General features: G+C 41.9%; 1 protein-coding gene across 2 annotated transcripts in view; it reads right to left on the bottom strand.

Moving 5' to 3' along the window:
* The window catches only part of nat16 (N-acetyltransferase 16), a 58,739-nt gene that overhangs the window by 8,859 nt on the left and 36,205 nt on the right, over nt 1-13,675 (bottom strand). The window contains exon 6 of one of the 2 annotated variants that reach the window (XM_062383999.1): nt 1,778-2,056. The exons of the other annotated variant lie outside the window; for it this stretch is intronic. Coding sequence (XP_062239983.1) covers nt 2,040-2,056 — 17 coding nt within the window. The 3' untranslated portion in view covers nt 1,778-2,039. Of the gene's footprint in view, nt 1-1,777; nt 2,057-13,675 lie in introns of those variants that run through there. 2 annotated transcript variants of the gene reach the window in all.

Genomic DNA, 13,675 nt, shown 5'->3' with positions numbered 1-13,675 from the left:
TGTATCTCCCTCCACAGGGGTCATGCCTGGTTTGAATCGGGGAAAAAATGCTTGAAAGACACGGACAGTGTGTCCCCGCTTCCGGCAGCGGTAACATGTAGCACTGAAACCCTGACTTTTGTGCACTATTGGTGGCTGGACTGTTGGTTGAGGGACATGAGCTGTAACGGTTATTCTTGACTCTAGACAATTTGGCCATTTGCTCTTGCTGGCTTAGAGATATTTTCTTGACCATCACTGTTAATTCTGTCTGGACAGGAGTCCTTGATGGTAGCTCAGGTGGGTATGAGTGTATTTGCAGGGTTGAGAATGGTGGCAGGTGAATGTTTTTTGATACCAGGATCTGACAGAGGCATCTCTAGCTCTATTGAACATCGGGCATACTCAGGGGAAGGGTGATCTCCAGCTGCTTGCCAGTGCAAGTTCTGCTATTGCCACACAATAGCAGAACTTGCAAACAGATTTCAGTTTTCAAAAATAAGTGGTCTTTATTACCAGGCAGGGTTCGGTCCACAGGGAATCAAAATCATAAGGCAAACGTATCCGAAAAGTTAGGCAAAAACGAGTTCAAACAATTCAGGAAAACGTGGTCTAGAAAACATGAGACGAGGCAAGACTTGGTGAGATCGCGGGAACGTGGCGTGCAATACGAGACGAACTGGCACTGGACAACGGGAAAACACAGACCTTATATGCCGACAGATATCAGCTAAACTACACACAGGTGAAACACATTAGAGAGGGGAAGCCAATCTGTTAGACCAGTGATTCTCAAATGGGGGTACTCGTACCCCTGGGGGTACTTGAAGGTACTCCAGGGGGTACTTGGGATTATTTTTTTTTTATATTTAAAATTAGCATCCATTCAAAAACCCTTGAAAAATTGTTACTTAACAAAAATTCAATTTAATATAAGTGTAAGTTTATGAACTAAATTTTATATTCAGTAGGCTTTTCAATTAAATTATCCTAAAAAAACAGAATCTCCCCCATACCGATGGTTTGACCCAACCTGGCACACGCCACCTGTCATCGCCTGTCATCACCTGCCTTGAAAACTTCAACAATGGAGTCGAGTTGAAGTGCAGCAGCAATACTGCTGAAACACGGAGGGACAAGCGCCAAAGAAGGCGAAACCAGAGCAGAGAGACTTCACTAAACAACACCGTGAGAGCTAGTGCCTCTTCGGAGGGGCGCTAATACGTAAACGTTTTCCGTTGTGAAGTTAATGATTCATAACAAGAAGTCCGCGTCTCTACCGGTACCCTTTCAAAATAAAAGCCTGTAATACAAAAGCGGAAATGAAATTGTGTGAACTTAAAGCGAACAAATATTTCACAATAAAGTAACAGAAAGACACTTCACCAATATTAACATTAACATAGATTGGGTTATTTACACTTTTTGTTTTTTTCTGTGGGGAGAGTTTAGCCAACAGTGGCATTAAGCCACCACATCTTCAGCGGTATCTCCAGACAAAACATGAAAGTCATGTTGCTAAGCCACCTGAGTTTTTTAAGAGGAAACTTTCTGAATTCAGGTCATCTCAAGACACGATGCAAAAAGCCTCCCAGAAGCAAACGGAAACAAGCTACCTGTCAGTAATCTTTTCGATCCTTAAAGAAGATATTTTAAGATGATAAATATAAAAAAAAAATTTTGAGCTAATCTTTTATTTAAAACTAAGTTAATGATAATTTTTTTGGAAGAAGTGTTTAGCTACAATTAAGTTCATGAGTTCAGTTTGAGAACATATCTTTATTATGATCCCAAAAGAGGTCACTTTAAGTTGATAATTATTTTTGATGTGCACAAATCTTTATTTATATTGAGATAATAATAAAAGTCTTTAGTTATTTTTACATCTTTTTATTTCCAAATAGTTCAAGAGAGACCACTACAAATGAGCAATGTTATGGAAATTGATGGAGTTTAAATTTGAATGTGTCTAGTTACAAGGATTAATAAATCACATTACATCTTTCTTTCAACCAAAAATGCTTTGCGCTGGTCAGGGGGTACTCAGCAGAATTTTTTCTTCAAAGGGGGTACGTCACTGAAAAAAGGTTGAGAACCACTGTGTTAGACACACAGGGGTAGAAGTGAAGCTACATAGAAGAAACAGAGTCAAGCAAGATTATCAAAATAAAACAGGAAGGGACATGTAATGTAAGGTAACATAGAACATGCAGTAGGAAATGGTGAGTATGAGTGTGTCTAGCCATGACACTTTGAAGAGGGAGAGAGGCTGTTGCGTCCTTCATTTTGAGATTGGAACAGAGTTGTCATTTGGATGGAATATGGTCTATTCTATTTGTTGGGTTACTGGAGAAGAATGCAGCATATCAGCATAGGGTGTCAACATTGGATGTGCCCTGTCACTCCGATGGGAAGTTTGTGTCTGATCTGGTTAGGGCTTGCTGTGGCTTGCTGGAGGCCCCGTTGGGGTTAGAATTGGAGTGCATTGTTTGGGAAGAATCTGAATAGTTATCTAGCATTTAATATACCTGGATATCAAGTGATGTATATGTGGATGATTGATATGTAAAGTAGCAATGTCTGGTGAAATATTACAAAACTTGTAATACAGAAGTCAAGAACAAGTAATACATTTCCCCAGAAGAGACTGTGACTCAAAATAAAAAACTAGAATTTGGGTCAATGGATATTGTACAGTGATACAACAACAGTAATCTCACATGTATGTCTGATCTTCAATACAAATTTCTCAACTTATCAATTAATTTACAGTTCAATACAAATGTTCTCACGCAGTGTTTTTTGGTTCAGGGGGGACAATCAGTGCGAATGGGTGGATTCTCTAGTCTAGAGGGGTAAACTCTGCAACAGCGCTACCCAGTGGCGAATAAAGGCTACTATGATGTTTTAGATTTAGGCATCTGCAACATTCTTAAGAAAAGACAATGCCTACCATAAATGAAGAGGAAAGGTGTATCAATGTTATAATTGTTAATAGAAACAAAAGTCTGACAGAGATGTAGGGAGCAGTAATGACAACTGCAGTAATGTGAGTAGGCATTTTGTGTATCTATTTTATTGTATTTTTCTTTTTTATATGATTGGGATCTCATACCCGGGGTCTCTCTCCAGGGGTCTTCCACAGAGACATGAAGGCAGGATGTGTCCCATCCTGATAAGACCTCGGGTACGGGAGAGGTTGCGGACAGAGAGGAAGGGGACTGGAAGAACTGACAAATGTGGCAAAAATTTGACATTGGGCCACGGAGTGCCATGAAAACCATTAAACACAGTGTTATTAAGGCGCTGTGGAGCTGGGGACAGATTCATCTGGTGCGGTTTCTGAGATGGAGAGAGTTCTAACCTACACATCATGTGAATTAATGTAAGACACAGATCAGATGATCAAGAAGGCTATTGACCATTGTGAGCTTAGTCAGAAGATCAGTATAGGGAGGCCTACTGAGCTTTATGTTAAATATTCACATGATGCATGTAAACAAATGCCAAAACTCAAAATCATAGTAAGTGGTAAAGAAATCACATTTTTGGTAGATTCAGGTGCACAGAATCAGTCATTAAATGTGAAGAGTTTGATACTATCTCAAAACAAAAACTGTGGGAGCTGCTGACAAGGCTGTGATTGCCTCACGTGATGTTGTGAGTTATGATGACTTGACTTTACTGGTGCCACATGCTGTTGTAATGATTTTTCGCTTAAGCAAAAGACCTCCCAGCTTATAACAGCCAGGTGGCTCAGATACAATACAGTATTGCTTGAAATGCCAAACATCACAATTAAAAGATGCACTGTTCTTAACCCTGCTACTCTCCTCCCTACACCATGTGATGGAGAGCCAAATGATTGTGTTGCAGTGTTAACTGAAGTTTATCTCCCAGACCAGATTTAAAGGATATACTGCTGATAAATTCAGAAATGGAGCTGTTTATGGACAGCTCAGCATTGAAAGATCCAGCGACTGGTATAATTCAAGTGGGTTTTGCAGTTACAACTTTGTAAGATAATTATGGCTAAACCAGAGAAAGATCAGAAAGATCAGCCTGGACACATGCAAGCCATTGCATGAAGGTTCCTGAGCCAGGAAGTGTCTCCTCAGGAGGAAGGATTTGGAGGGCTTTTCCCATGGTGGGAAACTGTGAACAACGCACACAAAACAGCTTTAGTGGGGGCTGGGGTTTTCATCTCTTTCTCCCAGTGTCCAGGGCCTCCAAAATTTGGCTCTGCAGAATAGGATGGCTTCGGACATGATGCTCGCCAGCCAAGAAGGTGTTTGTCACATAATCAGGATGGATTGCTGCACCTACATACTGGACATTTCCGAAAGCATGATCATCGTTTCCCATTTCAATGACCTTTTGTCCAAGGTAAATACTTTCAACTTCTTGATTCTAATCTAGAGTGGAATTCTCAATTTCAAAAAAATGAGTTTGTATCGAAATGATTAGTGTTTAGTGAGCATTAAACGCTCACAGGGGGGGAAATGTGATATTGCATCAGCATAGGTGTAGTGGGGAAGATTGACCAGATTGTTAATCTAAAAGTTTATCTTTAGGTTTACAATCTATTGCGCAGAGATTTTAACCTTATAGCCTCTTTGAGGCCTACATTTTATAGTATCTTTTGTATATGGTTAGGATCTCATACCCGGGGTCTCACTCCAGGGGTCTTTGCACAGAAACGTGAAGGAAGGATGTCTCCCACCCTGATAAGACATCAGGGAGGATAATAATACCTTTAAATACCTAATGGGAGGGGCTGTGGGTTAAAAGAACACAGCTCTCACCTCTGTTCTTTGCTCATTTGTCCATGTCATTCAGGTGATGTGTACTGTGAGTCCATCGGCAGATGTTGAATTAAATTTACAGAAAGAAGTGATTGACTTTGTGCTTGATGCATAGAAATTGGCTCCATAAAGTCAAATCCCAGTTTGGTCGGAGTTAAGTCCGAGATCCACCTAGATTCAACATCAATTCACCGGCCCAGCAGTCATTGCTTTGGATTCCAGCCGACGTCTGCGGCATTAACTGCCCCAAGATGTAAATAGGCTAAGCTGTCACACTACACTGCTATTGATGACTGGGTTGATGTCATAAGTAGGCTCCCATTCACATTCATATTTAAGTCTCACTCACTCACAATCTTTCTCCAACCACTACCCAAATTCCATACATTGCACATTCAATCACATTGATAAATCACAATAAATATATTTTTATTTGTATACAGTTGTTGCCTAACCATGTCCTTTTCAAGATTCTTAAAAAAATAGTCATAGACATGTTCAGATGACTCAAGACATGGTTATCTTAAATGCTTTCAGACATTCATTGAACTTCTGTATGTGTTAACGTTAATTTGAATGTTCCTAATTTTGTATGAACCCTAACAGCCTGACCTCCTAGTATAATGTCAGTACAGATCCAGGAGAAGTCAATGTGTGAACACAGCAGGGGATCCCCTGCTAGATTCAAGGCAAGCGAGTGGGTGGTTGATGACACTTCCAACGCGCGACAGACACACAAATGAAAAAAAAAACACATAGAAACAAATGTCTCCCTGTAAAAATGCTGTGTTACACTTGTAGAAGGCATAGACGAAGATATCAAGAGAGATTGTGCTGATAAGTGCTAACTACATTCTCAGTGTGCTCTAAATAAAACCATGGGATCTACACAGAGTTAATATATCTCTTACTGTCTCTGTCTGCTGCACCCAGCTGGTCCACCATTTTATGCCGTTGTGAAAGTGTCAATCAATCAATCAAATTTTATTTGTATAGCCCATATTCACAAATTACAATTCATCTCATAGGGCTTTAACAGGGTGTGACATCCTCTGTCCTTAACCCTCAGCAAGAGTAAGGAAAAACTACAAAAAACCCTTTTAACAGGGTAAAAATATGTAGAAACCTCAGAGAGAGCCACATGTGAGGGATCCCTCTCCCAGGACGGACAGAAGTGCAATAGATGCCACGTGCAGGAGAACATCATCAATAATCAAAGTCTCTAGCAGCATTGATGAAGCACAGTCCATGCTCAGCAACCATCTAGACCACGATCCACCATCCAGACCAGACGCCACTTCAGTCCTCAGTCACCGTCCACCGCCGCCCACCAGGAGGACCCATCACAAGCCACCACTGCGGTCCTGGTCCACCGCCCGTGCCCAATGCCAACGCGACACAGGGTCCGCCACCAGCACCACGATCAGCCCACATGACTCAGAATCCGCCACACTGGATCCAACACCGCGACCCCCGGTGCGCGATCCACAAACCGTAATCCATGGTGCGGCCACAGAGGCCCTGGATCTGCGGGTGATAAAGCAAAGGGATTCCAGGGAAGGGGGATAGGGATGGAGAAGAGGAAGGAGAAGCTGGAAAGAGAAGCTCCGTGTGTCATGTGTTAGAGCGCACTAATTAGCTCTAACTATAAGCTTTATCAAAAAGAAAGGTTTTGAGCCTACTTTTAAACGAACAGATGGTGACTGCCTCCCGAACTGAAAGTGGTAGATTATTCCACAGCCGAGGGGCTTGATGGCTAAAAGCTCTGGCTCCTACTCTACTTTTGGAGAATTTAGGGACGACAAGTAGGCTTGAATTCTGGGAGCGGAGTGCTCTAGTGGGTTTATAAGGTATTAACAGCTCTTTAAGGTATAAAGGCGCTATATTATTAAGGGCCTTGAAGGTGAGGAGGAGAATTTTAAATTCTATTCTAGATTTAACTGGAAGCCAGTGTAGCGATGCTAATATTGGAGAAATGTGCTCTCTTCTCTTTGTTCTCGTCAGGACACGTGCTGCAGCATTTTGGACAAGCTGTAGAGTCTTTAACGACTTCCTGCTGGAGCCTGATAATAATGAATTACAATAGTCCAGTCTCGATGTAACAAAGGCGTGGACTAGTTTTTCTGCATCTTTTTGTGAAAGGACATGTCTAATTTTTGAAATATTACGCAAGTGGAAAAAAGCGGTCCTAGAAATTTGTTTTAAGTGACTATTAAAGGATAAATCAGGATCGAAGATCACTCCCAAGTTCCTGACTGTTTCATTGGAAGCAAGGGCAATGTCGTCTAGCGCAGCTATATCATTAGATAATGCATCTCTAAGGTGTTTGGGGCCAAGTATTATAACCTCTGTTTTGTCTGAGTTTAATAAGAGAAAATTGCGGGTCATCCAGGTTTTTATGTCCTTGAGACATGTTCGAAGTTTAGTTAATTGATTACTTTGTTCAGGTTTTATTGACAAATATAACTGGGTGTCATCCGCATAGCAGTGGAAATTTATCGAGTGTGTCCTGATAATGTTTCCTAGTGGAAGCATATATAATGAGAATAAAATTGGGCCGAGCACAGAGCCCTGTGGAACACCATGATTAACTTTGGTGCGCACAGATGACTCATCATTAATTTGCACAAATTGGGAGCGATCAGAAAAATACGATTTAAACCAGTTAAGGGCGGTTCCATTAATGTTAATTAACTGTTTTAGTCTTTGTAATAAAATTTGATGGTCAATTGTGTCGAATGCTGCACTGAGATCTAACAGAACGAGGACAGACACAAGTCCCTGATCTGAGGCTATTAAAAGGTCATTAGTGACTTTTGCCAAGGCTGTCTCTGTACTGTGATTGGCTCTAAACCCCGATTGAAAGTCTTCATATATATTATTTTCCTGGAGAAACTCACACAGCTGATTGGCTACCACTTTTTCTAAGATTTTAGAAATGAAGGAGAGGTTAGATATTGGTCTGTAATTGGCTAAAACCTCTGGGTCTAGGGTGGGTTTTTTGAGTAGGGGTTTGATGACAGCTATTTTAAAAGACTGTGGTACATAACCTGATGATAATGACAGATTGATAATGTTAAGTAACGAACTATCAATTAGGGGCAGAATGTCTTTAAGTAAGTTGGTAGGAATGGGATCTAAGATACAGGTTGTTGGTTTAGAACCTGAGATTAATTTGGTAAACTGATCACGGGTGATCAGAGAGAAGCTGTCTAAGTAATGGGTAGGATTCTCAGCCGTTTCTGAGATCTCTGTTGTTGGGAGGGTATTAGTGCCAATTGAGGGCAGGAGATGGTTGATTTTATTTCTAATAGTTTGAATTTTATCATTAAAAAAGGTCATAAAGATATTGCTATTTAGGGATGGAGGAATACTGGGTTCGGTGGAGGTGTGACTCTCTGTCAGCCTGGCTACAGTGCAGAAGAGAAACCTGGGGTTATTTTTATTCTCTTCTATTAGTTTTGAATAGTAGGCGGCTCTTACTTTGTGGAGAGCCTTTTTATATTCTTTAACACTATTCTTCCAGTCTATGAGGTTTTCAACATTGTTGCTGGAGCGCCACTTCCTTTCTAGTTTTCTTGATAATTGTTTTAACTCATTTGTCTGGGAATTATACCACGGAGCTAATTTACTATGTTTGACATTGTTCTTTTTTAGAGGCGCTATTGAGTCTAATGTTAATCGTAATGAGTCTGCAGAGCTATCGACGAGGTGGTCGATCTCAATGGAGCTCAGGGTTTTAAAGAATTTGTTGTTTATATCTACTGCTAATACGGGTTTAAATGTAATTGGGATTATTTCCTTAAATTTAGCTACAGCACTATCAGGTAGACATCTAGAAAATGAATTTTTTATTAGTGGCATATATTCAGTTATTGAAAAATCAAAGGTTATTAAATTATGGTCTGATAGAACTGGATTGCGCGGAAGTACTGTTAAATTTTCAATTGCGACACCGTACGATAATACAAGGTCAAGTGTGTGGTTACCACAATGAGTAGGTTTGTGCACACACTGACTGAAACCAATAGAGTCTAGTATTGAAATAAATGCTACGCTAAGGCAATCTTTATTATTATCAACATGAATATTAAAGTCACCAACAATAATAATTTTATCGGTCTTTAGGACTAAGTTTGATAAAAACTCAGGGAATTCCTTTAAAAATTCAGTATAAGCCCTGGGAGCACGGTAAACTACGGCAAATATGATTGGCTGTTGGTGGTTCCTTGATTGGCGTGGAAGACTAAGAACCAGACATTCAAATGACTTGTAGCTGAGTTTAGGTTTAGGATTAATTGATAGACTGGAGTTAAAAATAGCAGCAACTCCACCTCCTCGCCCAATTTCTCTAGGAACCTGTGAATTGATATGACTGGGGGGAGAAAGTGTCTGTGCAGAGAACCTCCCACTGTGTTATGCATGTGTGAAAGGCAAACTCTGGGTAAACTCCATAGCCTATTCTCCGGATTTTCCCCGGAGGTCATGTCTGAAAACGGCTCTTGACTAAGCATAAATGCAGGGAGAAAGAAGTTGTGTGGTAATTGCTTCTAATTGAAGAAAAGTTTGGGTCACACTGTCTGCAGCCTCCCAAAGAAATATCTACAGTACAGAGCTTCCACAAACAACAATTGGTCAATCCTACACTTTTGTTTGTTCATAGTTTAGCATAGCTAGACACTGTCGTACCAGTGTTTGTATATAAAGATAGACATATGGCAGCTCCAAAAAAACTGAAGCCAAAACATCTCAGTTAATGGGCGGCTGTGGCTGAGGGGTAGAGTGGTCGTCTTCCAACCTGAAGGTCGGCAGTTTGATCCCCACTCTGACCCATTTGCATGCCGAAGTGTCCTTGGCCAAGATGCTGAACCCTGAATTGCCACCCATAGAATAACAAAGTGCTGCTCATAAATGCACTGTATGAATGTGTGTGTGAATGGGTAAAACTGTAGTGTAAAGAGCTTTGAGTGGTCATCAAGACTAGAAAAGCGCTATATAAATATAAAACCATTTACCATTAACCTTTGGTGGTCGGCTGAAGTATACATCATAATACCTGCCCCGTCCTTGTTCACAGATGGGACATGGACAAGTAAAGTGGGTTGGTTGGAATCACAGGCTAACTCAGGATATGATGCTCTATTCTAAACAAATCCCACAGTAAGGAAAATATCACCACACAGTGACAGAGTTTGCCAGAAAACTGAGATGAAACAATGTAGTGAAAAAGTGCATCAAGTCTTGTCATGGTGCCTCTTAGTCTTTAACCAACACAATGTAACTTTTAAATGTCCCAATCATTTCAATGTGAAATAACCATAAACTGGTCAAAGAAAATTGTACTTTCTTGATTCTTGTTGTTCTGGGTTTGTACCTTCATGTTTGATGCACTTTTTGTGAGTGGCTTTGGATAACACCATCAGCTAAATGAAATGTTATAATTATATAATACAATTTAGAGATATATAAACTATTTAACGAATTAGTATAAAAATAAACATTTGATAGTGATTGTCTCAAGGCCCATGAAGTCTACCCACTGCAGACTAAAGTGCATCCTCCGACTTTCCTTTGTTTGTTTGAGGGTTTGCCTATGTACTTTACTTTCACCAGACAGTTCTTGCATATTGCATAGTTTTTGTGGGCACAGTCTTTAGACTTGAAAGTAGCACCACTCTACATTACATTTATTTCAAAGCTGTTATCCTACTGTCAACTTCTTCAGGCAGTTAAATCCAATCCTGTTACCCCTATTCCTGTGATAAACACCACAGCGAGGAGTCGTGAAGTAGTGACACTGGTAAGTCAAACTTGTTTTCTTGCAGATTTCTTAAAATTTAAATATAGAAATTTGGCATCAGCATCTCATCTCATCTCATCTCATTTTCATCCGCTTATCCGGGGTCGGGTCGCGGGGGGAGCAGCTCAAGCAGGGGGCCCCAGACTTCCCTTTCCCGGGCCACATTGACCAACTCTGACGGGGGGATCCCGAGGCGTTCCCAGGCCAGTGTTGAGATATAATCTCTCCACCTAGTCCTGGGTCTTCCCCGAGGTCTCCTCCCCACTGGACGTGCCTGAAACACCTCCCAAGGAAGGCGCCCAGTGGGCATCCTTACCAGATGCCCGAACCACCTCAGCTGACTCCTTTCTAAGTAAAGGAGCAGCGGCTCTAATCCGAGTTCCTCACGGATGGCTGAGCTTCTCACCCTATCCCTAAGGGAGACGCCAGCCACCCTTCTGAGAAAACTCATCTCGGCCGCTTGTACCCGTGATCTCGTCCTTTCGGTCATCACCCAGCCCTCATGACCATAGTTGAGGATAGGAACGAAGATCGACCGGTAGATCGAGAGCTTTGCCTTGCGGCTCAGCTCTCTTTTCGTTACAACGGTGCGGTAAAGCGAACGCAATACCGCCCCCGCTGCTCCGATTCTCCGGCCAATCTCACGCTCCATAGTACCCTCACTCGCGAACAAGACCCCAAGGTACTTGAACTCCTTCACTTGGGCTAAGGACTCATTTCCTACCCGGAGTAAGCAATCCATCGGTTTCCTGCTAAGAGTCATGGCCTCAGATTTAGCGGTGCTGATCCTCATCCCAGCCGCTTCACACTCGGCCGCCAGCCGATCCAGTGAGTGCTGAAGGTCACAAGCCGATGATCCAATGAGGACCACGTCATCTGCAAAAAGCAGTGACGAGATCCTCAGACCACCGAACTGCAACCCCTCCCCACCACGACTACGCCTCGATATCCTGTCCATGTATATCACAAACAGGATTGGTGACAAGGCGCAGCCCTGGCGGAGACCAGCATCTACTGAGAACGAAACTGACTGGCTGCCGAGGACGCGAACACAGCTCTCGCTTTGGGAGTACAGGGATTGGATGGCCCTGAGGATAGACCCCCTTACCCCATACTCCCGCAGCACCTCCCACAGTTTCTCCCGGGGGACCCAGTCATACGCTTTCTCCAGATCCACAAAACACATGTAGACCGGATGGGCATACTCCCAGGCCCCCTCCAGGATCCTTGCGAGAGTGAAGAGCTGGTCCGTAGTTCCACGTCCGGGGCGAAAACCGCATTGTTCCTCTTCAATCTGAGGTTCGACGATCGGCCGAACCCTCCTTTCCAGCACCTTGGAGTAGACTTTACCAGCTCTGCCTCCAACATAGAGGGCGTGTTATTCGGATTCAGGAGTTCCTCAAAGTGTTCCTTCCAACGTCCGACAACCTCCTCAGTTGAGGTCAACAGAGTCCCATCCTTACTGTACACAGCTTGGATGGTTCCCCGTTTCCCCCTCCTGAGGTGCCGGATAGTCTTCCAGAAACACTTTGGTGCCGACCGAAAGTCCTTCTCCATGGCCTCTCCGAACTTCTCCCACACCCGCTGCTTAGCCTCCGACACGGCAGCAGCTGCAGCCCTTCGGGCCTGTCGGTACCCTGCAACCGAGTCAGGAGTCCTCCAGGATATCATATCCCAGAAGGCCTCCTTCTTCAATCGGACGGCTTCCCTGACCACCGGTGTCCACCACGGTGTCCGAGGGTTACCGCCCCTTGAGGAGCCTAAGACCCCTGAGGCCACAGCTAGCCGCCGCAGCTTCAGCAATGGAGGCTTTGGCACCAGCATATTGATAGCAATATCTCACCAGTTCAGGATGACTATATATAGTTGTATTAATATTTCGTCCTACCATAATGTTCAAGTGTACTTGTGTCTGATTGTTTTGTTACAATTCGTTTTTTGCTGCTTAGGAAACAGGCTGAGATGTCATGATTGAAAGCTGAGACTGACTTTTAGTGGTCAGGGAGGTGTATCGGCAGGACATTGATATCTTATTACCACTTCATGATAACAACTCCACAGACTGGCTCCAAAATACTTCACTGCATGGAGCAGTTCATCCCTATTTATTCACCGCCCGTGTAGCCAGTGTGTCACAGATAGGCAACCTTTGATATTATATTTGCAGTCTTTATACCGAGCTAGACTAGCCATACATTTCCTGACTCTAGCTGTGTATTTAACACACATAAATTAGTTTGTAACCAGTCTTCTCACATCACTTAGTTATGTTGTTTGCTGAATAAGTGTATTCATTTAAAAAGAGGACAAATTATGAAACAAAAAAACACAGACTTGCTGCTTCACTTTACTTAGAATACAACAAATGAGTGAAGTTTGTTCATGTTCCCCATTCTGGAGGTCCAAGGCATAACCTGTCAATTCATGATAAAGCAGTCACTACAAATCAAGTACAGAAGGAGATTTAATGTACACAGATAAAGGTTTTGCATCACTGATTTTAATATTATAATAAAATAATCTTTTAAGCCTATGCATCATCACACTGGTTAGTTTAAGTCTAGCAGTGCGTCTTATTTTACATGTAACAATGTCAGTCTTCAAAATGACTTCTAACTTCTAACCTCTAAAAGCTGCAAAGCTGATAGTGGAGTAAAATGAACAATATTTACCTTTGAAATGTAAAAGTATGAGGTCTCACAAAATAGAAATACCACCATAAAAACTACTTTAAATTAGTACTAATACTATTACTAACTTTCCCTAGTTACTATTTCATCTCTCCACTCAACTAACATAACCTGCATTGGTCTTTCAGAACACAGTCATTACAACCTGTAATTGTGTTGGTCTGTAATTAAAATAAAATATAGTGTTGATTTTAATTACACTGTAAACTAATATAAAATGTGTAAAATGGTTCAGCTTTGAAGAAACATTGTCAAAATGACAGTGAAAGGCGTATCTCACATGAACGTGTATGATTGTTTATCAAGATGTGTGACAAGAATATTTGTTTTTCATTGAAGTTGATGCTACTTTACAGGAGATAGGAGCACATCTATTATTGCCAAAGACAAGTAAAGTGCAT

This window comes from Platichthys flesus, chromosome 24 (assembly GCF_949316205.1).
Source record: "Platichthys flesus chromosome 24, fPlaFle2.1, whole genome shotgun sequence".
NCBI lineage: Eukaryota > Metazoa > Chordata > Actinopteri > Pleuronectiformes > Pleuronectidae > Platichthys > Platichthys flesus.
This window is presented reverse-complemented; position numbering and strand designations above follow the sequence as displayed.